This window comes from Balaenoptera borealis (genome assembly GCF_965194805.1).
Source record: "Balaenoptera borealis genome assembly, chromosome: 1".
NCBI classification, from domain to species: domain Eukaryota; kingdom Metazoa; phylum Chordata; class Mammalia; order Artiodactyla; family Balaenopteridae; genus Balaenoptera; species Balaenoptera borealis.
The window spans coordinates 185,247,618-185,275,616 of NC_138860.1; the positions used below are offsets into that span (position 1 = coordinate 185,247,618).

The 27,999-nt window shown below is 52.0% G+C and overlaps 3 protein-coding genes across 18 annotated transcripts in view; 1 reads left to right on the forward strand and 2 right to left on the reverse strand.

Moving 5' to 3' along the window:
* DRAXIN (dorsal inhibitory axon guidance protein) overlaps window positions 1–143 on the reverse strand; it is a 29,205-nt gene extending 29,062 nt beyond the window's left edge. For both annotated transcript variants that reach the window (XM_082382115.1, XM_082382114.1), the window contains exon 1: window positions 11–143. The gene's annotated coding sequence lies outside the window, so the exon portion shown is untranslated. The remainder of the gene's footprint in view (window positions 1–10) is intronic.
* On the forward strand, window positions 52–12,713 carry MAD2L2 (mitotic arrest deficient 2 like 2). Of its 6 annotated transcripts, none has more exons than XM_082382448.1 (10): window positions 6,113–7,089; window positions 7,219–7,325; window positions 7,451–7,502; window positions 7,597–7,715; window positions 9,163–9,234; window positions 9,827–9,927; window positions 11,058–11,152; window positions 11,477–11,550; window positions 12,049–12,141; window positions 12,382–12,713. In XM_082382448.1, exons 3-10 carry the CDS (start codon window positions 7,463–7,465, stop codon window positions 12,421–12,423), a joined length of 636 nt encoding a protein of 211 aa, XP_082238574.1. In that variant the 5' UTR covers window positions 6,113–7,089; window positions 7,219–7,325; window positions 7,451–7,462; the 3' UTR covers window positions 12,424–12,713. The 6 variants fall into 6 exon arrangements, with proteins under 6 accessions (XP_082238577.1, XP_082238574.1, XP_082238573.1 ...); XM_082382447.1 differs by having other exon boundaries at window positions 7,219–7,320; XM_082382451.1 differs by lacking the exons at window positions 6,113–7,089; window positions 7,219–7,325 and adding an exon at window positions 52–113.
* On the reverse strand, window positions 11,569–27,997 carry LOC309624259 (F-box only protein 6). 10 transcript variants are annotated; one of them, XM_082382183.1, is made up of 8 exons: window positions 27,885–27,997; window positions 26,335–26,469; window positions 20,543–20,805; window positions 17,129–17,424; window positions 15,095–15,221; window positions 14,503–14,598; window positions 13,482–13,617; window positions 12,136–13,239 (listed from the first exon to the last, which is right to left on the reverse strand). In XM_082382183.1, the coding sequence occupies exons 4-8, from the start codon at window positions 17,391–17,393 to the stop codon at window positions 13,066–13,068; spliced, it is 798 nt and encodes a 265-aa protein (XP_082238309.1). In that variant the 5' UTR covers window positions 17,394–17,424; window positions 20,543–20,805; window positions 26,335–26,469; window positions 27,885–27,997; the 3' UTR covers window positions 12,136–13,065. The 10 variants fall into 10 exon arrangements, 9 of the variants coding, with proteins under 9 accessions (XP_082238305.1, XP_082238304.1, XP_082238309.1 ...); XR_014241837.1 differs by lacking the exons at window positions 20,543–20,805; window positions 26,335–26,469; window positions 27,885–27,997 and adding exons at window positions 11,850–11,970; window positions 20,321–20,535 and having other exon boundaries at window positions 13,045–13,208; XM_082382178.1 differs by lacking the exons at window positions 20,543–20,805; window positions 26,335–26,469; window positions 27,885–27,997 and adding exons at window positions 11,850–11,970; window positions 20,321–20,535 and having other exon boundaries at window positions 13,045–13,239.
* Window positions 27,998–27,999: the final 2 nt, after the last annotated feature.

Here is a 27,999-nt window from a genome sequence, read left to right on the forward strand (position 1 = left end):
CAAGCCTTACCTGTCCAACCGGCGGGGCAGGGGCCGAGGGGCGCGGGGCCGAGCGCCTGCGGGAGCCGAGCGCGGCGGAAGGCCGAGCCGCGAAGCCGGGACCGCGCGGAGAGGTGCGCGGGCGGCAGGAGGATGTGCCGAGGCTGAGCTGGGCTGGAGGGAAGGGGGAGGGGGCGGGCGTGAGGGGAGGGGGCGGGAGCACGCGGAGGGGACGGGGGAGGGGCGGCGGCGAGCGGGCTCCACTGCCCCCAGCCGAGGGGCAGCCCCGGGCCGGGCCCCGCGCGCTCCCAGCCGGCGCGCCCTCGCCAGCTGCGCTCGGCGTTCCGGGCCCCCTCCCCAGAGGCCTAGCCGCCGCCGCCGCGAAGGCGCGGGGCAGACAAAGAAGGTAGACAAAGGCGGGCGCAGCCGGGCGGCCGTGCAGGCACCGGGAGAGGCGGGCCCACTCCTCCCGGTGCGGAAGAGCCGCCTCGGCGCGGCCCGGGGCGCGTGGGACGGGCGGGGCGCGGGCAGCGGTGGCGCATCTGGAGCGGCCCGGCAGGGAGCGGGCGACAAAGGGCCGCGGCAGGAGGTCCCTGGCGGACCCCAACAATGGATCGGAGCTGAGCGCTCAGCTGAGGCCGCGTCTGGCAGCGCAGAGGCCGGCGGTTCCCCAAAAGGATTATTCCGCCTAGGCTGTCAAATGGGACGGAAGAAATGCCCTGTGCGAGGGAGGAGGAACGGGCCACCGCGGGGCCTCAGTAGCCTCCGAAAGTGCGCAGAGTGGGGGGCGAGGTTCTGGGAGGGGTCGCTCTTCGACTTGGGGGTCCAGGGGGGTCTTCAAAGCGCTACCAGGTGAGACTTGGGAGCACTGACGGCTGCGCTAGTGTCCCCTCCCCACTCACACACCCTGGGAGGGAAGGGAAAAAGACAATACCCCTACCCAACACACACACACACACACACACACACACACACACACACACACACGCGCGGTCCGCCTCTAGCCACGCCCCGTCCAAAGTAGGTCTGATGCTCCCCAACCCGGCCCAGGCAGGACAAAGCCAGCGCTAGGGGTGGCTCATCCATCACCGAGCAGGGTGCCGCGTCCTGCCGACCCTGGGAGTCCCGGAATTCTGTGTTATGGGTCTCGCGGCCCCCATAACTCACCGCGGTGTCAGGGGGGCCGCAGGCGCTGCAAAGATCAAAGAGCGGTGGGGCGGGATCGCGTTCGCGGGAAGCAGCAGTCTTGCCTGGAGCCCAGAGCTGGCCCAGCGGCTTCCATTTCGACTGTTTTCTTCTTTCTCCAGTGTGGCAAATTATGCCTCAGAGTTTTAAGAGCTCCGCTCTGTAGTCAGGTTAGATGCCTGGGCTCCTCTTCTGCTGTCATTCATTCCCCATATGCTTGGGCAAGGGGCCTAACCTCTCTGAGCTCACCGTTATCCGTAACTCTCAGGGTTCAAGGATTAAGTGCAGTGGCCTGTGTAAGGAGATAATGTTCCTAAGGTCCTGACCCCACAGGATATGCTCTAGAAAAATTATCTGCTATTGTTATTGTAATATTATCAGCCTGATGGGCAGGCACCAGGATGGATTGGGTTGCGAGCAGAGCAGAGACATGATCTGACTTTTAGGTTTTAACAAATTCACTCTGATTCCCAAAGTTGAGAATAGACTGCATTTGGCAAGGACGAAAGCAGGGAGACCAGCTAGGAACAGTGGCAGAGAAGAGGTGACGGTGGCTTGGGCCTGGGAGGGGGACGGTGGGTATGATTCTCTCTGTCAAGGATGAAGCTGTGGCCCAGCATTTACTGAACCAGAAGCAGGTTATTGGATCCTCTGGTTCAAATGCTGTTGCGATGGCTATTCGCCAGTGGGGCGATCTTTTGCCATGCTGGGACTCTGTTCTCTGGGTCCTCCCAGAGCGATGCTGCAGGAAAAGGTGGATGTTAGGAGAGGTCTGGACTCCTATCCCATCTAGGTTATGGTGACTTTGGGTCTCAGTTTCCCCATGTTTGAATGGCCACAGTGGAAACAACTCAAATATCCATCACCTGATGAGTGGATAAACAAAATGTGGTATATTCATACAGCAGAATATTATTTAGCCACAAAAAGAATGAAGTACCAGTACATGCCGCAATTTTGGTGAACCTTGAAAACAGTATGCTACGTGAAACAAACCAGACGTAAAAGGCCACATATTGTATGATTTACATGAAATGTTCAGAATAGGCAAGTCCATAGAGACAGAAAGTAGACTAGTGGTTGGTTGCCAGGGGTGGCAGAAGGCGAGATTGGGGAAGTGGCTGCCAATGTATGCGCGGGTTTTTCTTTCTGGGGTGATGGAAATGTTCTGGAATTAGATAGTGGTGATTGACGCACAACTTTGTGACTCTATTAAAAACCACTGAATTGCATGCTTTAAAAGGATGAACTTTATGGTTTGTGAATTATATCTCAATAAAGCAGTTATTTTTAAAAAGTGGCAGTTGAGTTGGATCAAGGGTTCTTACCCTGTGGTTGAGGATGACTTCAGAGGTCCCGGCAACCCCTAAAACTGTGGAAAACATTTAGTGTCTCTGTGCATTTCTGTGGATAAAAGTTCAAAGTTTAAGAAGAGATGACCTGTAAGGTCCCCCTGACCAACAAGGTGTCAGTGACACTGTGGAGTCAGCAGAACTTCAGGGAGGGAATGGCATGGGGGCTTTGCCCTGGTTGAACTATTGGAAGCTGCCCAGTGTTACTGGCCTAAGGTCAGGGCTCTGACCTGGGTCTGAGATCAGCAGTGGACCCCAGGATCTGGGGCAGCTGGGCAGGTCAGGCCTCACACCAGAAGACTAGATGAGCGGAGAGAGGAGCTATCTTCAGCCGCAGCCACTTGTCTTTAGGCATCTCGGGCCATGAGGATGCATGCCCACCTTAAGGGCATCTTGGGGGCTGCCTGCTGCCTTGGGAAATGGAAATGGCAAGAGGGGCACAGCTACGGATGTTTTGGATGGGGTTTTGAAAGGCATGATGGCTGGTTCAGAGTGTTTGCTCTAGGGGCTTAGATAGTGTGTGTGTCAATCTTTTTTTAGCATTTTTATTGGAGTATAGTTGATTTACAATGTTGTGTTAGTTTCAGGTGTACAGCAAGGTGAATCAATTATACATACACATATATCCACTCTTTTTTTAGAAAAACGTGGAACGCTTCACAAATTTGCGTGTCATCCTTGCACAGGGGCCACACTAATCTCTGTATCATTCCAATTTTTGTATATGTGCTGCCAAAGCTAGCAAGTGTGTGTGTCAATCTTAATATCATTGTCATAACAGCCAGTAATTAGGCATTTATGTGCCAGGCATTGTGCACTTTATATTTTCACAAACATTATCTCACTTACTTCTTACTCAACTCTATGGAATTGGTGCTACCATGATCCCATTTTACAGATGAGGAAACTGAGAATCGGAAAGGGAAGGCCTCACAACTGGTTAAGGGGCAGTGGTGGGGAGAGAAGCAGCAGTCCAGTGGGTGTGAGGGGCACGTAGTGAGCATTCCGCAGCTCTTGCTTCATTTGTGAAAGCAGCTGTTCTTTGCACACCACCACCTAGAGCCCAAGCACTGAAATCAGAGGTCTTTGCTCCTCATCCAGACTAAATTAGGATTCATGTCAGGCAAGTGGCAATGAGACACTGCCCACCATCATTTCATTCCTTCATTCTTTCATTCGCTCATTGGACACACATTCATTCAGAACCTGGATTTGGCCAGGCACTGGTGAGGTGCTGGACTAAGAGAATGAATGAGGCTGGGCCTCTGCTCAGGGGGCATCCCAGCTGGCTGGGTTCCTGAATATCGTGGTATCAGTGGGATTGTCACCAGGCTATACGTGCTGACTCTGTGGCTCCTCCCACCTCCCTGTGTTTGGTGTCCTGGGAACCTTAGGCAGGGATGGGATGGATAATATGTCCTGTGATCGGGATGGTGAGAATGGGAGGGACTCTGGAAGCATCTTAGGGGTCTGGACACTTCATTGCTTGTTATTACACCCCATTCACTCATTGTGTGCTGTTCAGTGAACCCCAGGAATCTTCCTTCACCCATGCAGTCTTTGCAAAACTTTCTTGCATCTCACCTGCTCTTAGTTTCAATTTAAATGTCTCTAGGGAGTGCTTTGCTCTCCGTTCCCATTGCAGACCCTCAGGAACCTGCTTCAGTTGGCAAATAAGCTCTCTCTCCTCCTAAACATCCATCCTTCCCTCCCAGATGCCCTCCTACACATTGTCGTTATGGTGAAAAATATGCAAATACCTTTGAAAAACAGTCTCCCAGCAAGTGGGTATTCAAAAATGTAATAAATTAACCCCATGATGTAATCTGGGTCCCGTGACCATCCACCATGCTGATGCGATTAAGATATGAAAAACCAGATGCCGAATGGATGGAAGTAACAGCTGACTTTTCACAGAGCTCCCCCATGGCCCCATGCTGATTCGGCCCCCTACCCCTGCCCCATCCCCAGCTTCTTGGCCCCCATGGAACCCGAGGCCATCAGAGGTTTAGGGAACATCTGTCCAGCCTGTTCATTTCACAAATGAGATCGAGGCCTTTTGGGGGCTGAGGTCGATCAGTTTGATCCCTCCTCATCTGTCTCCTAGCCCCCCTTCCTCTGTTTATGACTGGCTCCGAATCCAAAGCCCCAAACTTAGGCATTTTTATCCAGGTTACAGTTGACAGGGTGGGTACCCCAATGTCAAACAAAGCTGTTGGGACCTCAGTGTTCTCACTGGAAAAATGAGAGTTTTGGGGTGTATGTCCACCAAGGTTTCTCTGAAGTTCTTTAGCTCTGTATGGCAGGAGACCTCTGGGTGGCTTGCACTGTATCGTCTCAGGGCGGGGTGGGGGGGGTGTCTGGGGCTTAGGACCCATGAAGGAATGCCTGGCATGAGCCCCCAGGTCACTCACACTGTGCCTCGGAGGCCACCCCACAGGAGTAGCTGGGCTCTGAGTTTCTCCACCCTAGACCCCAATCCTAAGGGACCCTTTACAAGGAATTGCCCCCTTAAGACTGCCACTTTCTGTTACCAGTGAAAATGCTGCTTGAGCGGGCTCCAGGGACGGGCAAAGAGGGACCCTCAAATCTCCCCAGTTTCCAAAGCATCCTCAGTGATTAAATCTCAGGGGGCCAGGGGACACCTGTCTACAAGCAAGTGAGCTGCTCAGCTCTTTCCATATGGAAATGGTCCTCTTCTATATGACATGGGCAGGGTCCCCAGGTCTTGGAAAGGATTGCTGTGCCCACAAGGTGCTGCCAGGTGCATCCATTTCTGAAATAAATCATCCATTCCATTGGGTTAAGCATTGCAATTTTATGAAATGCAGACTTTCCCTGGAAAAGCCCAAACCACTGTGGTTGCAATTCCCACACTTTCTTGGGCATCAGGGCCCCTGGGAGCTTGTTAAAGGGCTAGTGCCCTGCTGTGCACCCCAACTGATCTGGTAGGTCCGGGAAGCCCAGGTTCCAGCTGTTTAATGGGCTCCCTGGGGATCCTGATGCAGATTTCCTAGGACTGCTTTTGAGAAATGCTCTGCTGGCATTCTTGGCTTAATGGGCTAGGTTAGTTATTCTCTCCCCTGCCCCCACCCCATCAGAAGTGTGTAAATGCAGGTTTGAAAGCATCTGGGGTGAAGGGGGTGCAGGTCTCCAATACTAAGCAGTAAACGGTAAACATTCCTAGCTATATCTGTGTACCAGCAGATGGGCATGACTCCTAACAAGCTTTTGTGTCCCTGGAGGTCAGAGACAAGATCCCCGGACTTCTGGCCCTGATTTGTTGCCATAACTCCTCAGCCACTTCTCTGACCTTAGTTTTTCCATCTGTAAAATAAAGGGGCTGAAAATAAGGTGAAGCCCTGGAGTTAGAGTAGAAGTCAGAACTGGGTTTGTATTCCAACTGTGTGATTTTGGCAAATTAGGGAACATCTCTGAGCCTGTTTTACCATCTATAAAGTGGGATTGTAAAATGAAGGCTTAGCTCCTAGGGTTAATGAGAGAATTAAAGAAATCAGTGCTTGAAACATAATAAGTGCTCAATGCATGTTAGTAATTATTTTAATATTAATATTATTATTTCCCAGGGTCCTCTCAGCCCTTCCAGAGTCCATGCCTCTGGGGGACTTCCGAGCTACAAAGTGTAGTGGCAGAAGACAACTATGCCCACCGCCTCCCCCAATAGCTGGGTAACTCGGGCAGGTTACTTCACCCCTCTGAACGTCACTTGGCTCATATGTAAAACGGGGATAATCATGGCAACTGTCGCGTGGAATTGTTTTGAGGATTTAGTGAGCTGATCCACGAACACACTTAGCCCAGTCCCTGGCACATGGCTGGACCTCTATAAATGTCAGCTATTGTTATGATGCACGGCCCGGGAAGTTTTACCTTCTTGGGAGGTAAAGACTGGCTGCATTTAGGCTCCGGGTGGGGGTGGGGACGGGGACGTCCCCGGTGCTCGCCGGCCCTCCCCTGTCCCCGCCCCGGAGCCGGCGGATTCGCTTTCGGTTGGGCAGCTGAGGTTCCGGGGATGGTGACTGCGGAGCTAGCGGTAGATGTCGCTGTCCATAGTGCCCAGCTGTGACCTCCAGCTGGCTCTCACCAGCAACACGTACGCTCCCTCTTCCCGCCCCTCCTAAAGCGAGAGAAATGCACGGTGGGGGGGAAATACGTTGCGATCCGATGTGGAGACCAAAGTTGTCTTTTTTCGCGCCCACCTAAAATTGAAAGGAAGAGGCGTGGTGCAGTATCGGCCCTGGGATCACACCGGCGCCCAGGCAGGGCCCCGCCCCTCCCAAGCCCCGCCCCTCTGGCCTTCTCTCCCTCCTGCACCCGTGGTTGGCTGCGCGGGGGGTGGGCGTGGCTGGAAGTCGGCGCTAGGACCCGCCGGATCGCCTCGGACGTCATGGAGCGGCGCCTGGGCCTCTGGTTGAGCGCGAGGCGCGAGTGATCGGTCGGTGGTTTCCCTCGCGGGGGCCTGGCCCCGAGTCCGGAATCGAGGCCGGAGCCGGTACCGGGGAAGAGGAGAAGGGCGGGATTCCCTCAGGGGAAGAATCCAGGCTGGTAGGCGGTGAAGTCTTATTCCAGCCTAGTTTCGCTTTCCGCATCTCCGGCTTCACGCTACCGGCTGCGCATCCAGCTGTTCCCTCTGCCGCGGTGCCCTTTATGCGGGCACAACTCTGGCCTTATCTACTCCCAGGAGACTGCAGGGCGAGGCGGCCAGTGCACAGAGTCTGATCGCGGCGCAGCTGATGCCTCCGAGCTCTGACGCCAGCGTGGGGGGTCCTTCCCAGATGCTCCGGTTCTGTGTGAAGGGAGGGGCGGTCCTGCCCAGATTCCCCCCAGACGGAGGGGAGGGGCAGTGGAGGTGGGCGGGCCCTGCGGCTGTAGGGGCCTTAGGAACTAGCTCCCGCTCCTGCCCCACCCCCTAGGTATCGGGAAGGATGACCACGCTCACGCGACAGGACCTCAACTTTGGTCAAGGTAGAGAGGCTGGACCTGCGGACCCTGGCGGGGGGCGAGGGAGGGCCTGCGCTGGCGGACTTCCCCGAGCGCACCGGGTTCTGCCCCCTCGCAGTGGTGGCCGACGTGCTCTGCGAGTTCCTGGAGGTGGCGGTGCACCTGATCCTCTACGTGCGTGAGGTTTACCCGGTGGGCATCTTCCAGAAGCGTAAGAAGTACAACGTGCCTGTCCAGGTGAGCCCCACATCCAGACTGGGTGCACTGGGTCACCCGCGTATCACAGAGTGGGTAGAGAGGAGATTTTTAACTTTCTTCCTTCTTCAGGCTCAGCCCTCTCAGTCCCCAGCGGCCTGGCCTTGCCTTCTAGTTCCCGGCAGCTGCTGATAGCCCGACAACCTCCCACCCCTCACCGCAGTGGCGTTTCCTTCTGCCCCCTCTGAACTGGGAGTTCCCCTTGCTAGAAGTTAGGGACCAGGTCCTCCGGTTAGAGCCCCCCAGCCCCCCATCTTTCTATTTTAAAGGTCTCCTGAAGCTGGTGAATAGTTGGTTTGGGGAGGGGATTCCTATAAACCTCAGGCACCTTCCCTCTCCCCTCATTTACCCTAATTGTAACGGGTTGCTTTAGGTTAAAAGGCAGACAAAGCAGTAAATATATGCTACTCTATCCCCAGCCTCTAGAAGTGCCTGTCCCTTAGAAAGCACTCAGTAAATATTAGAATAAATGACCGAATACTGGAAGGTGGTGGAAGCTTAAAGATATACAAGGGGGAAAAAAACCCAAAAAAACTAACAAACAAAAAGATATACAAGGAAAAGGAAAAAAAGAATCAGCACTTACTGAGCACCCACCATGTACTAGGTACTTATCTCACTTAATCCTCACTTTTTAAAAATGAGATCTTCCACAGATGAAGTAACTAAAGCACAGAGAAGTTAAGCCTGAGGCCACACAACTCCTTAGTTCCAGATTTTTTAAAATAAATTTATTTATTTATTTATTTATTTATTTATGGCTGCATTGGGTCTTCGCTGCTGCGCATGGGCTTTCTCTAGTTGCGGCGAGCGGGGGCTGCTCTTCGTTGCGGTGCGCAGGCTTCTCATTGCGGTGGCTTCCCTTGTTATGGAGCACCGGCTCTGAAGGCGCGCGGGATTCAGTAGTTGTGGCTTGCGGGCTCTAGAGCGCAGGCTCAGTAGTTGGGGCGCACAGGCTTAGTTGCTCCGCGGCATGTGGGATCTTCCCAGATCAGGGCTCTCCCCTGCATTGGCAGGCGGATTCTTAACCACTGCGCCACCAGGGAAGTCCGTTCCAGATTCTTAATGCTCGAAAATGGATTAAATTTCTGGATCCCGTCTCTGGAAAAATGCCTGTATGCTCAAACACTCACAATTTAAAGACTTCTCAGACTCTGGAGGAGCTCAGTGACCCCGCATTAGGAACTCCTAATGCTACATTAAATGCTAATGTTGAGACTGAATTCTTAGGATCTTCTAACTTCTCTCCCTCTGTGGATAATTCAGTTCTTAGCCTCGTGATGGGAAGTCTGTCTCTTGGGTGGGGAGCCCTAGGGAACTGCTGCGCCTCTCTCCGAAGGCAGACAGGCCCTTGGGCTGCTGGAGGGGGTCTCCGATGGTTCCCCCATCAGTGCTGCAGCCTCACCAGCCATCATGGGGTTGTGTGCAGATGTCCTGTCACCCGGAGCTGAACCAGTATATCCAGGACACGTTGCACTGCGTCAAGCCGCTTCTGGAGAAGGTGAGGGCACCAGGCCCCTAGCCCACCCCACCCCCAGTGCTCCTCCATGCTCCAGGATGGGGTGATGCTGGGACCATGCCGGGTCCCCATGACTCTTAACATCCAGAAGCCTGTTCCCTGCACTCTGGAGACCACCCCTGCCCAGGGACAGGCCCCAGGGCATCTGGGCACGTTCAGGGCGTGCTGGGCCAGGGAGCCCTGGTTAGTGGAGTTGGCTGACTGGGGCCTGCCCAGAGGGTTTTGGGTCCTTCTCACCTGTTCTTTTCTCCCCCTCTGCCCCCAAGTTCTGTCTGAGCTTGGCCCCTCAGGGCTTCCTTATTCTACCTTGTTCTGCTCCCTGTGACACCCTGGTACCCGAGGGGCCCAGGCATCCTCTCCTCTCCGCGGGTACCACTCATGTCTGGGGGTGCCTACTTCAACTTCTCAAACCTCTTTCTGGGCTCTCAGGGACTCTGGGCCTAGAAGCTGAGCAGGGCTGTGAGTGTGCCTTTCCCATTCTTCCCTGGGCAAGGAGCAGGGGGCAGGGGCTGGGGGATGGGGTAAGGGGGAGGCAGGTGTCCAGTTCTGGAATAGGGGGTTCCTGTCCTTGCAGAATGATGTGGAGAAAGTGGTGGTAGTCATCTTGGACAAAGAGCACCGCCCAGTGGAGAAATTCGTCTTTGAAATCACCCAGCCTCCGCTGCTGTCCATCAGGTGCGCTGCCTCGCTCCCCATCCACATGCTCGCTGGTGTGAGGTCCCTAGTAATACCGCCACCCTCACCCCTTTAAGGCAGCCCCTGAATGCCTTGCTAAAGGCCTGAGAGGAGACATGGCAAGGTGTGCTGACCTAACGAGGCCTGTTAGTGTCTGAGTCACAGCCGGCCGCCCAGTGGTCTCTGTGGACATCACACAGGTTACACGGAGACCCTCCAGTATCACACTTGGAAAATCACAGCGTTGGTGAATGGCTAGTCCCAACCTCATTTCATTTTATTTTATTTAAAAAAAATTTTTTAAATTAATTAATTTATTTTTGGCTGTGTTGGGTCTTCGTTTCTGTGCGAGGGCTTTCTCTAGTTGCGGCAAGTGGGGGCCACTCTTCATTGCGGTGCGCGGGCCTCTCACTGTCGCGGCCTCTCTTGTCGCGGAGCACAGGCTCCAGACGCGCAGGCTCAGTAACTGTGGCTCACGGGCCTAGTTACTCCGCGGCATGTGGGATCTTCCCAGACCAGGGCTCAAACCCGTGTCCCCTGCATTGGCAGGCAGATTCTCAACCACTGCGCCACCAGGGAAGCCCCCAACCTCATTTTATAGATGGAGAAACCAGGGTCCCGAGAGATGATCTTGACCTGGTCACCCAGAGCCAGGACACAGACCCAGTTTCCTGACTTCCCAGTCAAGCATCCATCCAGTCCCTAGTCAACTAGAAGTTGACCTTGGATGGGTGTGTTGGGCTGGTCAGCTGCCAGCTTCGTGTGGTGAGGTCAGGGCACTAGAATCTGTCCCCACTTGCTATGTGGCCTCGGGCAAGCCCTGTCCCTTCCCGGCTTGGTGTCCCGGTTCTCAGACTGGGCTGCACATTAGAACCACCTACTGGGGTTCCCTGTGCCCCTTCTCCCCCGCATTCTGACTTTAATTAGCCTGGGATGGGACTCGGCTTTGGTTTTAAACTCCCCAGATGATGTCAACTGTGTAGAGACAGACAGCCAGGGCCTCAGAAGTCAATACACTCAGAAGCACTAGGGGGACACTGCACCTCCAGGGCTGCTTCCGGGCTTGCTTGCCTGCTGGTGGGAGGGGGACACCCATGTGCTGGGAGACCCTCCTCTTCTCTGCTTCCCAGCTCAGACTCCCTGCTATCTCACGTGGAGCAGCTGCTCCGAGCCTTCATCCTGAAGATCAGTGTATGTGATGCCGTCCTGGACCACAACCCGCCAGGTGTGCTCACTCCCACCCCCTCTTCCCTGGGCTTTTCCATGGCTACCTGTGTTGGTCTGTGTCCTCAGGTCCCTACTTGGCTGCACCAAGCCTCCTCTCTTCCTCCCTGCCTTTTAGAACCCTTCTGAAAGCCCACCTCCTCCAGGAAGCTTCCCTGATGGACTCCACCTGGGCTTTAGTCTCCCTGTTGACTGTGACTTGTCTGAGCACTGGGTTTACACTCTGCTTTGCGGGGCTGCTGAGCCAGCTAGGGAGGTGGGAAGAGGCTGTGCCACGCGGCAGCCATGGGGTGGCCCCGGCTTGACCAAACTCTGGCCTCTTTAGGCTGTACCTTCACAGTCTTAGTGCACACGAGAGAAGCTGCCACTCGCAACATGGAGAAGATCCAGGTCATCAAGGTGAGATGAGACTGGTGTGGGAGGGTGGGCAGGGAGACCGCTGGGAGGCTCTGAAAACCAGAGTTCCATGAGAGCGAGGGCGTTGCCTATGGCAGGGCATTCATTACACGTCTTACGGCAGCGCCTGGCATCGGTAGGCTCTCACTGTGCGCTAGCTCTGTGGCCACCCGCTTGTCATCGCCCCACCTGGGCACCTGGCGCTGAGAGCAGGGAGAGCCACCAGCTCACTGGGGGTTCTCAAGGGAGGGGATCCTTGATCCAGTTTCAGAACTGGTGTTTGGGGCTTGTTAAATCACTGGGGCTCCCGGCCCAGCTCAGATCTACAGACTCAGCCTCTCTCCGGTGGGGGAACCTGGGAATCTGCACGGCCAGCGATTCCCTGGTGATTCTGATGCTCCCCGAAGTCTGAGGATGCCAGCTCTGGAAAGGGAGAGGGTAGCAAAGTGAGGGCTCGCCATGGACCAGCCCCCTGCCACCCTTCCCTTGTCCCCTCCCTAGGACTTCCCCTGGATCCTGGCAGATGAGCAGGACGTCCACATGCACGACCCCCGACTGATACCCCTGAAAACCATGACATCAGACATCTTAAAGGTAAGCTGCTTGGGGCCCGAGTGTGCTTTATTTAGGGTGTGCTGAGGCCTGTCAGGCGGCTTGTGGATCAAGGCTCGGGGGAGATGACCAGGGCGTGCCTGGCTTTAGGCTCCCAACTCCCTCTTTCCCTTAACCCCTGGCTGGGGCCACATAGCCCACCCTTGTCAGAGACCCCATGGGTTCTCCAGAGTAGCTGCCCTGGCTGTCCACCTGACCATGGTGTTCGTTCCTGTCCATTAGATGCAGCTCTACGTGGAAGAGCGAGCTCATAAAAGCAGCTGAGGGTGTGCCTGCCCACCGTGGATGCCACAACTGTCGGACTGTGGGGGCCCAGCCTAGGGAAGTGCTGCAGGGCCCCCCTGATTCCAAGTGCTCTTATTGCCTCTGTGTATGGACCACCCACCCTCCAGCCCGGGGCTGCTCAGGCCTGGTTGCCTTCATGGAGGAAGCCTCCCCAGGAGGGCAGGGAAGGGTGCTGGGACCTCAGTTTCTCAGCCTCCTGGGATTCGCTGGCCAACGCTGCCTCAAATACCGTGCTGTGAGTTGTTTCAATAAAGAGCCCCCAGGGCTGAGCTGGGCTGTCACTACCTGGAGGGGAGGGAGGCTGCTTCTCTCCCAAAGCGCCGAGGACCTTGTACCCCGACCCCTAGACCCGACCCCAGGCTGGTTTTACTGAAAACATTACAACAAAATGTCAGAGCTACGTGACAGTAAGTTCACAGACTGGTGGGTTTGCCCCAGGTTGGAACTGGGGCAGGGGGCCTCGCTGCCCCCTACAGGCTCATGCCTTGCCTGGAGGGGACCTTTGGCACTCGGCTGGCCCAGAGGACGGATGAATGGCTGCCAGGGGACAGACTGTCAGGAGGGCCTGTGGAGGTGGAGGGGGGAGGGCAGGTGGGTCACCTCCTCTGGCCCCTGCATGGTCTAGGGCTGAGCCACGGAGGGGGCCGGGTTCCTGGTCATCCTGTGGCTGACGACGATGCTGCTGTTGGTGACGCGGGGACCATACCAGCCTGCCCAGAACTGGGTGTCCTTGCCCCCGTGCTGGAAGAGGATGTGGCGGACACCTGGAGGGTAATCCGAGAAGGTGTGGGAGACCTGGGGGGGGCGGAGGGGAAAGGAAGTGACCACCAGGACTGAAGAGGGGACGAGACAGGACGACCACTGAGCTGGAGAGGGGACGGCTGGAGTCAGGTCCTGCAGGGGAGAGCCTCCCGGCCAGAAGGCAGGCGCTCCAGACAGAGGACTGGTGCATGCTGGGCCCTGGGGTTGCCCCGTACTTCCTGCCATCCTGGCCTTGGGAGAAGTGGATGGCGAGGGGCAAGCAGGTGAGGCCTCACCTCTGTCCACCTGGCATCGTTCCACTGGTGGACGGTCATGGGCGTGGGCTCGAAGGAGGCCAGGACGAGGTAGTCGGCCGAGGCCAGCTGTACTCGGATGTGGTAGGTGCAGCCACAGTCTGCTCTGGCGGCGAACCTGGGGGAGCGGAGGGCTTGGGACTGTGCACCCCAATACAGAGGTGGCCCTGGAGGCCACCACCTCTGGAGGCGGGCAGGTAGCAGGCTCACACATTGGAGCCCCGAGTTTCATTTCCCTGCTCTGCCCATGAGGCCCAGCTGGCTTCAGTGCTCCCTGTGCCCCACTGTGCCCCTGGGGTAAGCAGTCTATCTGTGCTGGGCCTCAATAATCCCATCTGAGAAAAGGGGCAACCCTTCTGGGTGTTCCAGTGAAGATGTCACCATAAAAAGCAAAAGGCTCTCTACAGAGATAAAGTCCGGGGCTGTCGGATCTGTGACGCCGCCTGTACATTACAATGGAGGTTCGGGAGGGGTGGCCTGTGTGATGGGGGCTGCACAGGGTGCACCCTCTGGTCAGCCCTACTGCAGCCCTGCACACCTCTCAAGCCCCAACCCCCCACCCTCAGAGTAGTGGCCCTGGGGCCTGACTGGCACTAGGGTCCTGCTTCTGCCCTGGGCCAGGCCAGACAAAGTTCTGGGCACAGAGTAGGAGCTTGGGATAGAGTCGTGGGATGAACAGTGAAAGGGGCAGGGGAGGCAGACAGGCGTGTGAGTATCTGCGAGGTCCAGGGAGGCTGGGTCCTGGTGTCTCTCGCTCCAGCGCCTGTTAGTGACAACTCATCTGTAGGCCTCAGTCTCCCCGTCTGTAAACTGGGGTTAACATCTGCTGATGCAGGGTTGGGGCGGGGGGCAGTGTTGAATAAGTGTTGGGCCTGTCGGTAGGGAAGGGGGCAGCCCTTGCCCCCGGGCTCCGCTGGGCTCAGTGGGCACTCCCTAGAGGGGTTCTCAGGAAGAGCGGAGGGAGGGATGCAGAGTGTGGGACTCGGGCGTGGGCCCCACTCACCAGTCCTTAACCTCGATGTCCGGCCGGAACTTGTCCAGTAGCTCCTCCCAGTAGCCCTCGGCTTTGAGGTCTATCAGCTGGGACTTGAGACACATCCTGCGGAGCAGAAGGGGAGGTGTGCGTTCCCAGGCGTGGCCCGGACCCGGGGAGGTGGTTCAGGGGCTGCAGGACGGCCACTGCCGGCGCAGACTCTGGCTCCTGCCTCCTTGCAGGCCCGCGGGGAACGTGCAGGGAGTTTGACCCACTCGTGCCTGGGTGGCGTTCATCCCAGTCCCTAGGCCCAGTGTCCCGGGCACCCAAGGAGGGCACCTCCGTGAACTCAGGCCCCTAGACTGGGGACAACCTGTACCACCCCTGACTTACCCCAACCACCTAACGGGCTCCCAGCCTCCTCAAACTGCTCGCCTCCCCCACTGCCTATTAACCCAGCCACTGAGTTGCCTCCTGCTCCAGGAAGCAGTAGATGCTGAGCTGGCTTTGGAACCCCCTTTCTGGAGCTTCACACACAGGCCCTCACTTAGGCCTGGGATTTGGCAAAAGGTTGTCCGGTCCCTCTTCCCTCCACACAGCTTCTCAGTTCAGTTCGTCTTACTCATAGGACGTGGCAAAGTACTTCTTGACTTTGGGGTCAGGGAAGTCTGTGCCATGCGCCCCGGGGAGGCTCTCCACCTTCCACTGGTCCCCTCCGTTGGAGTCGATTTTCCAGGATCTCATACCCTCTAGGAAAAACAGAAGCTGCAGTAAGACCCTCTGGGTGAATGTTCAGCCTGGCCCTCTCCACCTGGTCCTGGGAGGGAGCGGTAAGGCTCAGATCTCAAGGCATGCACCCCACGGCACCTTGGAGCCGCCCTACAAAGCCCCCCTCCCCACGTTCCCACCTGTGCCCACCACATCAATTCTGATCTGGGCCCTCTGCCTCCCCCTTTGTCCCTGAGCGGCTCAACTCCTAACGTGAAGCTGGAAAAAAAGAAAAAAGGAGTACGACCAGAAATTCTAAATGAACCTTTCCTCACTTCCACGTTGCCCAGGGGCTCTGGAAATACCCAAGTTTCAGTTCTCGAACCATTAAATTATGAAGGGCCTGTGGGTAAATTCTGTTCTTAATGGCTAATGTGTTTGTCCCAACTCAGACCACTTACTAGACGACTGGCATTCCCCTGACGTCGACGTCCAGGAGGTTAACTATGTAACTGAGATCTGAGGGGGTTTGCTGGTGGGTCGTGGGAGCCTACTGTGCCCACTCGGACCCCCTCTGCCCAGGGCAGGAGGGAGGACTGGGGGGCTGGGCATCCTCTGGGTTGGTGGTGTGTAGTTACCCCGTATCAGTGGAAGGGTCCCCACCAGGTTGCCTTGGCAGGTTTGTAGGCGTAAGGCTGTCCCTCCCATCTCCCCCTTCAGACTGAGCTGAGAGGACCTCAGGGAACAGTGGTTCTCTACCCAGGCTTTCCAGAACAATCATCAGGAGAGCTTTTCCAAATTATTCCTTTGCTCCCTCTACTAGGAGCCCACATCTATTCCCCAGGTGCCCCGGGAGCCCCCCAGTAGAGAACCAGAAGAGGAATTCAGAAATCCAGAGCGGGCCAGTGCCCAGGGCAGGCCCAGGGGGAGAGCTGAGCAAGGCTGGGTGGCCAGCTCTGCAAGGCTGTGTGAGCTGAGCTGGTGGCCCGGCCCGGCTGGGCAGCTTCTGAGCAGAATTTGGGGCAGGCCAGGAGACCAAGTGTCTGGGGCACTGTCTATGGGGCCTCTAAGGGGCCTAAGGGCCTTCAGCAGTCAGGACTGGACCCCAGAAGCTGGGCAGTTCTAGATCTTTGAGCAAGACACTCATCTTGGGGACCTCATGCTCCCCATCTATAAAATGGAGCCAAACCCTTCTTATTTGGCTAACTCTCGGAATCTTCACGAGGATAAAGAGAGGAAGGGATTCTAAGTGAACAAACTATGCCTCTTAATCAACTGCTGCTATACCCAAACAGGAAGCACGATGCCCAGTACTAAATGAAGATGCTAAATGAAGAAAAAAAAAAAGACTGGCAAATATATAAGAGAACATAAGCAAAATAGGAGCCTCAAACCATGTGATCGTAGCTACCTCTCAAATTCCTCATTTTCTTCCTCTGTATCATGGGGTGACGGGAGGATAAGGACATTTCTAAGACCTCAGACTAGTGCCTGGCACACAGGAAGCCCTCCCTCAACGTTAGGCAGCAGAGACTGAACTAAAGGGGAGGGGGTCTGCAGTGTGTTTATTCATTCAACAAACGTTTCCTGAGCACATGCTATGTGGACACAGGGTGCAGGGTGGCAAGATCTGTCAGGCCCCAGGAACTTGAAATTTGTGGCAGAGAAAAAAAAACATTCAGTTATTATAGGTTATGACCAGTGCTATGAAGGAAGGAAATGGGGCGATGTGACAGACGTGGGGAGCACTGTTTTCAGATGGGGGATCAGGGCACATCTCTGAACTGAGACCTGGAGAATGAGGAGAGGGACCAAGGGAGCATGACAGGTGTTGGGGGGGCGGTGGTGGTGATGAGAGAACATTCCAGGTAGTGTGGGAACAGCAAGTACAAAGGCCCTGAGGTTCAGGAAAGGGACTGAACCAGCCCAGCAGCAGGGCCCGGCCCACCTTCGGCACACGGGTTGCGCAGGAGGTTCCTGCGGAGGCTGCACAGAAAGTAGAAGACCTTCCAGTCAGCCACGGACTGGTCCCAGTCCTCAGTGGCGTAGCCCTCATGCAGGCATTTGCGCTTCCAGAGGGACACAAGGTCGATGAGGTCGCGCCAGAGGCTGCAGACAGGGCGGCAGTTCAGCAGCAGCTGGCGGGCGGGCAGGTGCGTGAACACCTCCAGCAGGATGCTCTCGGGCAGCTGGTTGATGCTGACCAGGGCCATGGCCGTGGTGGGGTGAGATGCACGCACAGGCCTGTGGGGAGCAACAGTGGTCATGAGCTCTGACCAAGGAGGTGGACCGCTTAGATCCCCAGGGACCTGGGCCAGGGAACATTGGAGCCCCTTTCCAGTATATGGTAGACCCTCAAAATACAGAGTGGCCACATGTTATGCACATTTGAAAGAGTGCAATAAAAATATTGATAAAGTCTTCAGGGACTAATTTTTTAAGAGGCCCCACCCTCCATTAAAAAATTAATTGCTTAATTTTCAGTTGGTGGGCCTGGAGAACCGTAAGATTTTGCCAAGGCCATTCTGTTGTCTGTAAGCTCTGAAAAGGCTTTCAGTGATGTTATTTTAATACTATGAATTCGTTAGAACATAAAATCTTGGGACTCCCCGGTGGCAAAGTGGTTAAGAATCCGCCTGACAATCCGGGGGACACGGGTTTGATCCCTGGTCCAGGAAGATCCCACGTGCCGTGGGGCAACTAAGCCCGTGCGCCGCAACCACTGAGCCTGCGCGCCACAACTACTGAAGCCTGCACGCCTACAGCCCTATATCCACAACAAGAGAAGCCACCGCAATGAGAAGCCCACACACCACAAGGAAAAGTAGCCCCCGCTCGCTGCAACTAGAGAAAGTCCACACACAGCAACAAAGACCCAATGCAGCCAAAAATAAAAATATAATAATAAAAAAAGGTGTGAGGGAAAGAATTATGTATATAAAAAAAAAAAGAACGTAAAATCTTTATTACTTCCACAGACTAGCTCACAACTTAAGTGATGGGCTGAGAAACAAACTTTCTCTCCCCAAATTGCCCACTTTAGCTGTGATAAAACATCCCAATGAGGAGGCTCCCCCCACCCAACAGTTCTGGGTTGGGCATCAGGCCACTCTGAAATGCCCAGAAACGGAAAAGCACGTTGAAGGTGAAGAAGCAAGATTGCTTGGGTTTGAATCCTGGCCTGGAGTGACTAGCTGGGAAGGTAGTCCCCCCCAAAAAAGGTGGTAACTGTCCCGACCTCAGAAGGGCTGGGAGGACCGAGTTAGTACAAGTAAAGCATTTAGCACGGGGCTGGCTGAGAAGTGCTCCACGGCGTCATTAACCACACTCTTGGCCTTAGAGCAAAACGACTCTCCAGTAGTTGCAGAGGTACCGGCCCCCAAGAACACATTCCTCCCTCTACATCCGAACTGCACAGGGTTTTGGGAAAATTACAGTGCCACCACCTTGGCCTGAATCTTGCCTGGGGGGGATCCTGGTTAACCAGCTAAGGGGATTCTCTCAGGTGGGTGGGAGTGGGCCTGTAGCCACTGTCACTCAAGATGGCTGGAGTAGATGGGCCTTATCTGCTTATGGGTGGGGAAGGGAATATTCTCCTGGGACATGTAGGGACACTGGGGAGACTTTTCATTTTTCATTGCGACTTGGCCAAAGAAGCAGTTGTTAACTTAAAACGATAAAACAGCCAGATATTTTACCAGCAAAACAGATTTATTTGGGAGCAGCAAAGAATTGCAATTTGGGACATGCAACTGGTGAACCACTTGCAAGTCCCGTTAAGCAAAGCAGAGGGAATTCTTTTATAGAAGAGACGGGGAAGTTGGGAGGGACTGTTATAAACAAAAAGTCTCTGGAGGAAACTGGGAGTTCCAAATATAGTGACTTTTCAATGGCTGAGTTGTGACAGTCTACCATTAGCTAAGCTGTTGCCAGGAAAGGAGAAAATCTTTCTTCCTCCTGCTGGCACTAGTAGTGTTACTTCCTGCCAGAAGATCTGTGTTGATTCTTCCTGTATTGGCTGTCAAGTACTCCCCCTTCTGGCCTCCCAACTCCATTTTAGTGAGGTTTCCCTTCATTAATTTTTACATTTCCCCCTTTTGATCAAGATCTTTTTCCAAAAGCATCACTGATAAAGAGTCAGGGTTTTTGTCTGTTTTTTTTTAAATTAATTAATTAATTAATTAATTTTTGGCTGTGTTGGGTCTTCGTTTCTGTGCAAGGGTTTTCTCTAGTTGCGGTAAGCGGGGGCCACTCTTCATCGCGGTGCGCGGACCTCTCACTATTGCGGCCTCTCTTGTTGCGGAGCACAGGCTCCAGACGCGCAGGCTCAGTAGTTGTGGCTCACGGGCCTAGGTGCTCCATGGCATGTGGGATCTTCCCAGACCAGGGCTCGAACCCGTGTCCCCTGCATTGGCAGGCAGATTCTCAACCACTGCGCCACCAGGGAAGCCCCTGTCTGTTTTTTTAATCAGCATTCAGTGGCCTTTTGTCCCTTGATGCCAGGAAGGATCTTTTCTGGGTGTCCTGTCCCACGTCAGAGGGAAAGTGCACAGATTGGAAACCTACTGTGGTCACATTTGAGTAACAAGGAGGGGTAGGAGGGAGATCTCTCAGGAATTTCCCATCCAAAAGTCTGTATCTTAGAATAGTGAATACAGCAAGGGCACACTCAAAACTGAAGGAATTAAACAAGAATTTTGTAAAGAAGATGTGGTACATATATACAATGCAATATTACTCAGCCATAAAAAGGAACGAAATTGGGTCATTTGTAGAGACGTGGATGGACCTAGAGACTCATACACAGTGAAGTAAGTCAGAAAGAGACAAACAAATATCGTATATTAACACACATATGTGGAATCTAGAAAAATAGTACAGATGAACCGGTTTGCAAGGCAGAGATAGTGACACAGATGTAGAGAACAAACGTATGGACACCAAGGGGGGAAAGCAGGGGGTGGTGGTTGTGGTGGTGGGATGAATTGGGAGATTGGGATTGACATATATAAACTAATATGTATAAAATAGATAACTAATAAGAACCTCCTGTATAAAAAAAAATGAAATTAAAAAAAAAAAGAATTTTGGAATTACACAGTGTAGGAATAAACATGAAGTAATTAAACAGTATTGTTACCTCAAAAGAAACTGTTTGGAATCAGATGTTTTATCAATGATACAGACTGTAGGCTGAAAATTCAAGAAACTGAATTTGGATAAGAATCCAGAGTCAGTTTTATAGTCCAGATGAAAGAAAGACACTTCTGTGAATTCTAAATCTTCTAACAGGCCTTGTCTAGACATCTTGGGCAAGCTGTCTCATCAGATGTCATCTGCTTCAAATCCAGGAAATCTTTACCTTCAGGTCACCAGATGGTGTGCAGGTCCAGTTAGGGTCTGGTGCTTTCTTAGATGTGTCACATGAATCCAAGAGTCTGTTCTCTGAAGTTTGGAGGCACAAGGGTAGGTTAGCAGTACCTGATGGGGCCTTTCCAGTGAGGTTGAAGAGAGTCCTTCTCGAGGTTTCTTTTCCAGTACATGAAATCTCCAGGTTGAAAGGTGTGATGCTTAAGGTCTTCATCTCCCAAGAGCGCACTATGAAGAAGACTGCTCTACCAAGCACTGTTATTTTTAATAGAAGCAATTAGGCCTTTACAATATTGAAATATATCTCCTTTCATCAGCTGTGGGTCAAAAGTGGGTAGGGCAAGGAACATTGGGTGTCCTGTGACTACCTCAAAGGGTGAGAGTTTGAGTTCTGAAAGGGGTGCATCTGAGATTTAGAAGAACCAATGGCAATGCTTTTTGGGGGGAGGGTCTCTATGAATTTTGCCCACTAGGTCTTAATAGTGCCATCAGTAGGTTCCACTAACTCTGAGGATTGAGGATAGTAAGTACAGTGAAAATGTTGTAAAACCAGTTAAAGAGCACAAACTCGTCGAAGCACCTGACCAGTAAAATGGGTTCCTTGATCACTGTGAAGTTCAAGAGGGGTTCCCCAGGTAGGGATAATCTTTTCTATCAAAATTGTAGCCACAGAAGAAGCAGTGGCCTGTCTGCAAGGGAGGGCTTCAATCCAATGAGAAAACATACAGACCATGTAATAAAATATATTTATATCGATGAGATGGGGACAGCTATGTGAAATCCATCTACCAAACTTTTTTTTTAATTGGAATATAGTTGATTTACAATGTTGTGTTAGTATCAGGTGTGCAGCAAAGTGAATCAATTATACATATATGTATATCCACTCTTTTTTAGATTCTTTCCCATACAGGTCATTACAGAGTATTGAGTGGAGTTCCCTGTGCTATACAATAGGTCCTTATTAGTTATCTATTTTATACAGAGTAGTGTGTATATGTCAATCACAATCTACTGATTTATCCCTCCCCCCCCTTTCCCCTCTATATCTACCAAACTTTGAATGGCCCATTAGGCAATTCAAAGTGTCTGGGAGGAGTGCAAACAGGTTTCCCTGGATTGTATTTTGGACAGGTGGGACAAGAAGGTAGGTACTTTTTGTGGCCTTATTAATATTTCCCCACCAACATTCATTCATGAATGCTATCATTTTGTCACTGGACCAAGAGTTCAATGCACGTACAGTGGTGAGGTGTGGGAATCAGAATTTCTGGTAGGACCAGTTTGTTATTTGGCCCAAACCAGAGTTTTCTCTTTCTACTGAACCAGCAGTTCCTAGATCCCCAGTACTGTTTTTCCTTTTCTGGGGCATTGGGCATTTCTAGATTGTTATCTTGGGGGGCATCCTTTTGGATCATACCGGAGGTTTGGTCATGGGTTCCTTCGAGAGCAGCATTTTGGGCAGAAATATCAGCAAGTTGGTTTCTTTCATCCTATAGGGACTCAAGCTTGGAATGCCCAGGGATCTTAATAATAGTCAAGGCAGCTGGCAAGAGTATAGCGTCTAATTGATTTTGGATATAAGAGCCATTTTTAATCTTTTCTCCATTAGAGGTAGGGAAACCTTGTTTCCATGTTATTCCAAAGTCATGGGTTGCTCCAAAGGAATACTGACTATCCGTATAAATGTTTGTAGTTTTGCCCTTAGCTAAAGTACAAACCTCAGTGAGGGCATATAATTCAGCCTGTTGCGTAATTAAGCCATAGGTAAAGGCGTTGCTTCAACAATATCAAAAGGAGTTGCAATGGCATACTCAGCACAATATTTACCACTTTCTCCCTTTAAATAAGAACCATCAGTAAACCATGAAAAATCTGCATTGGTTAGAGGAGTCTCCTCTAAATTATTACACGGAGTCAAAGGGTGACCAGTAAGGGTCAGGCAGTGGTGAGGGGTTTCGTCAGTGAAGGAGGGGAGAAAAGTAGCAGGGTTGAGGTTAGTACAATGTGAAAGAGCTATGTGAGGAACAGTTAGCAAAAGGATTTCATAAGAGGTGAGGCAACTGACTGAAAAATGTTGAGTGGATGAGAATTTAGGAGGGCTTCCACTACATGGGATACAAAGATGGTTAAAGGGGATCCCATGATTGTCTCTTTGGTGGCCTTAACCAGAAGGGCAGTAGCAGGAATGGCTTTGAAGCAAGGGGGATATACCTGTGCCACAGGGTCCAGCTGTTGGCTACAATGCCCTACAGGTCGTTGATGGTCCCCCTGTTTTTGGGCTCCGAGGACATTCCGTGCCTTCTCACATACAAAGAGGGAAAAGGGAAGCTGGTAATTAGGATGCCCAAGGGCAGGTAGTCTCATTAAGCTTTTCTTTAAGTCTTCAAAAGCTGTGTCATCTTGATCTCCCCAATTAATGGGGTCAGATTTGCTGGTTTTCAATAAGGCATGTAGGGGCTGAGTCAGAAGAGAGAAAATTGGGATCCAATTTCAACAGTAGCCAGATAGCCCAAGAAAACCTTAGGAGCTTAGTTTTTGATTCTGGGCAGTTCAGGATGTCATGGAGTCTATCTAGATCCAGTAGTCCCTGTTCTGAAATCATGTGCTCTAAATACTGAACCTGAGTTTGAGCAAAGTGCCATTTTTCTTTGGAGACTTTATGTCCCTTTAAGGCCAGAAATTTTCGCGGGTGGATGCTGTCTTCCTGTGAGGAGGTTTGAGAAGGACAGCATAGGCGCAAATCATCTATATAATGTAACAAAGTAGAACCTGCAGAAAACTTTACATCATCCAGATCAGCTTTCAAGATTTGTGAAAAGTAAGAAGGACTTTCTGTGAAACCCTGGGTCACTACTATATGAGTCTATCGTCGTCCGTCCCAGGTGAAGGCAAAAAGATATTGGCTAGCCTTATCAACTAGAATAAGTTGAAAAATACACTGCATAGATCAGTCACAGTGAAAAACTTGCTTCAAGTGGGAATGGATGTCAGTAGCATGCAGTGGTTAGGAACAACTGCGTGTTGAGAAATAACAATGTTTATTGCTCAGCGGTCCTGGATAAACCTCCATCCTCAGCCCTTGGGTTTTCTCACAGGTATAACAGGTGTATTACAGGGACTAATGCAAGGGATAATGAGGCCCTGAGCCTTGAAATCTTCCATCATGGGTTTTCTATATGAAGGGCTTCTTTACTTATAGGGTATTGATTACTTCTGAAGAGAGTTTAGAGGGATCGATTTGAATCTTAATGGGAGGTACACTGTGAATTTTGCCAATATCAGTTGGAGATTTTTGCCTGTAAGGAGGTTGGTAGCTGATTCAATAGGGACAAATGATCAGTGTTTCAAGAATCAGCCCCAGCAGTGCCGGAAACAACAAATAAAAGATGTCGAGGGCTTCCCTGGTGGCGCAGTTGTTGAGAACCTGCCTGCCAATGCAGGGGACCATGGGTTCGAGCCCTGGTCTGGGAAGATCCCACATGCTGCGGAGCGACTAGGCCCGTGAGCCACAACTACTGAGCCTGTGCGTCTGGAGTTTGTGCTCCACAAGAGAGGCCGCGACAGTGAGAGGCCCGCGCACCGCGATGAAGAGTGGCCCCCGCTTGCCACAACTAGAGAAAGCCCTCGCACAGAAACGAAGACCCAACACAGCCATAAATAAATAAATAAATAAATAAATAATTTAAAAAAAAAAAAAAAAAAAAAAAAAAAAAAAAGATGTCGAAGGGTCTTTTAATTTACCTGGTTGGCTATTGTGATGGCTACTGTCAAATTCTAGAATTATTTCCCCCTTTTGGGAGAAAGAAATTGGGCATAATACTCTTCCAAGAAGTCTAGGCCTAATAAATGAATGGAGGCAGAGGAGCTAAGGAGAGAAAGTGTGTATCTCTCAAAGGGCCTAAACAAAAGGGAGAAGGTTCAGAGACAGGAACCTGCTGAGGATTATTAGAAATCCCCACTCTCGGAACTGTATTAGGGCTCTGCAGTGGGGCTGAGCACCGAAGAGTGCGGCTCTGCTGTCAGTAAGGGCAGAGAGAGAGATTCCTTCCCAATCTGGAGAGTTGTTTCTTCGAGCTGATTAACAGGGAGGATTGGGAAGAGCCCCTGTAGTTCCTCAGAGCCCCGTCATTGGGCATTAGGAGGACATTGGAAAGGCTGAGAGGGCTGAAAACTCCTGAAATGCTTGAATTTGTAACAGTCTTTTTTCTGATGCTCTGGCTTTTTGCAATAGCAGAAATTAGAAGGTTTTTGGTTTTGTTTAGGGACCTTCATTTGCTAGAGTTCAAGATTAAGAATTTTAGTGGTCTTTCTTTTTGGTGACTCACCTAGGGTCCAAGTGAGCTGATTTGCCAAATGAATCTAGAGTGGACACAGTTTCCCATTCCATCCTGGTTCTTTTAAATAAAAGAAAAAGATTCTGGTTCAGCCCATTAATAAACATGGAGGTGACAGTTACCCTAGTGGACTCAACATCTGAAGGAAGACCAGAGCTTTCTTTAAAAATAACCTGAAGTCGATTAGAATAGCCATGAACAGGTTCATCAGATTTTTGTATGCAAGGCTGACCTTTGTTCTGATCAACAGGCTTAGGAAAGGCTACTGTAATTGCTCAGTGGAGGTTTTCAATGAGTGTTCTAGCCTCTTGCCAAACGTTAGAGGATTGCTCTTCTAAATCCACTCCAGAATGTTCCCATGGGCTAGTTTCATCCAGTGTTTGCTTGACTCTCACCAACAAGCACGTGGACTAACTGATATAAATCTGAGAAACCAGACTGGTAGGTTTGAACAAGTATTAAAATCTTCAGCAAACCTATGGGGGTCCTCAGTTACTTTAGGAAACTCTTGAACTATGGCTCACAATTTGGCTTAGTCCAGGGAACATAAGTAATTTGGGGTTTATTTCAATCCTCAGAAGATTAACTTTAAGGAGCAGGTTCTGATAGGTTCAGAGGAGGGAGCAGGGAGAGTCAGCAGAGCTGTAGGGAAAAAGGGAAGTTCAGCGAGAGAATTAGACTGGGGAGGTGCAGAAGGAAAGGAAGATGGTGACTGGGATGGGCTTGAGCACAAGACGACTGCCAGCATCCAGAGACAGAGAAGACGGGGTAGGGGAAAAAGAGACCTCAGAAGCCATTTTGTCTTTCTTTAATATTTTATTTGCCTCAGTTACTTTAAAAATTGTATATTGCAAAGCGGCAATTTTAGACTCCTGATACGTTTTGGAAGCCTTAAAATACCAATCAAAATTGGTGTCCAATTCAGTTTTGACAACTGCAGATCTATGGCTAACACAATTTTAAGAAAGGAAGTTTGGGGAGTTCAGAAGTTCCCCATGCTGGTCACTGATGTTCTAAATTACGTGTTTCAGTTGGTCCATTTAGTTAAAAATGTATATAAGGAGAGACAGCAGTTTTTAAACATAAAATTGTCCAGGGTCCCTGAAAAGGGGGGGGGGGCACCCTCAAAACATTTAGATAACTGGGATCCCATTTTTCAGGGTTTTTTCTCTAGAGCAAAAGAATCATTCTTAAACAGCCCACAAGCCAAATACCAGCACAGTTTCAATAGGAACAGCCTGGTTCCAAAAGTAGTCGGACTGAAAGCTAGCACAGTTCCAGCTGGAACAGCGTGATTACAAGAGTGAGGCCAAAGTGCCAACCAAGTACTCACAGACAAACAAGGCCTTAACAAAAAAGGACGAAGCCTTCAAAGAGATCCCAAATAAAACCTGGAGAGCTTCAAAACGCAAAAAGAGCGCAGCTCAGATCCAGGAGAAAAACTTACCCTCAAACTGCAAAGTTGCTGAGAAAGCAGTTGAGTTCTGAGGGATCCGTGGGTACCAGCACCTGTTTGCTCACCAGCCTCGGAGTTGTTGGGGGTCTTCTCTGGATCTCAGTGAAACCTCCGTGTAATGTTAACCTAAAACAATAAAAAAGCCGCTTAGTTTACTAGCAAAACAGGTTTATTTGGGAGCAGCAAATAACTGCAAGGCAGGATATGCAACTATGGCGAACCACTTTCAAGTCCTGTTAAGCAAAGGAGAAGAGACTCTTTTACAGAGGAGAAGGGAAAGTTGGGTGGGGCTGTTATAAACAAAAAGCCCATTGGAAGACACGGGGAGTTGGAAGTATAACGGCTGTTCATTGGTTGAGTTGTGACAGTCTCTCATTGGCTGAGCTGTTGCCAGGCAAGGAGAAAATCATTTTTTCCTCCTGCTGGCAGTAGTAGTCTCACTTCCTGCCAGGTATGCCAAGTATGCCTCTTGATGTTGGGACTGTACTGACTGTCAAGTGTTCCTCTTCCTCATTTCCTGACTCCATGTTAGTGGGTTTCCCCTTTTTAATTTTCACACAGCTCACAGTCTTCTCAAAGCTTTCATCCCTTTAAAAAAATGAGGGTGGACACACACTCTGGCACCTGCCCAGGGAGAAGTATTTTTCCATTATCAGAGAACAACAACAACAAAAAAAACCAGATAAATAAGGTACTGGTAGCTTGTGCAAAATGCTATGATGGAAAAATACTCCATGCGGCCAGGTCTTCCCATTTTTCAGGAGGAATTTTAAACATTTTTTAAAAACATGAAATCTGTCAAATTTTAAATGTTGGCAACTTCTAAAAGCATTGTCTAGGCCAAATAAAAGTCCCTGGGCTCCAAGTTAGAGGCGTCTTAGGTACAAACACCTCCTCGGCCTATCGTCCAAAGTCTGGTCTTTCGCTCTGGTCGCATGTCATCACTGGACTCCATCCCCAAAGCCTGAATGCTGAAGGGTGGAGGGGGTGAAGGTCATCCTGGGGCATTTGGGGGTGGAAACGTCCACATTAGCCCTAAGAAGCCACCTCGCATCGATTGGGCTTCCCACGTACCAGGCCCAGAGCCACGCGCTGGCCTTTTCTCCATAGACCCTCCCTACAACCACTCGAGACACTGTTACTAAGCCCATTTCCGAAAACGGATACTGCGGCTTGGGGAAGTTAGGCCCCCGTCCCAGGCCCTGCGGGCGTGACGGTGCCCAGAGTTCCTAGACTGTCCCCTGGCCGGGGCGCTGCACACGAGGTTAAGCCGGAGTGGCCGCGGACGCCGGGGACACTCCGGGACGGCCAAGCCGGGAAGCGAAGCAGTCCGCGCCGAGCTATCAGACTCTAGAGACTGGCCCCGCCCCGCGCCCCGCCCCGCCCGGAAGCGGCTCCCCCCGGCGCCCCTCCCGCGGCTGCCGGCTTCCCGGCCGGCCGAAGACAGCGTTCTCGGGCTCGGTTAACATCCCGACGACCCCCCCCAGTGCCAAACATCCAAGCCCCCTCCCGCACCTGTCGCCCCCCTACCCGTCCCTTGCCTGGGCCGAGATCTGGGCGCGGGGCGGAGCGCTCGGCGCGACCTGAGCTCGGGGTCAGCCTGGAGCTTACGGCCTCGGCGGCGCCGTCAGCTCTCGCCCCGCCCGGCGCCTGCGT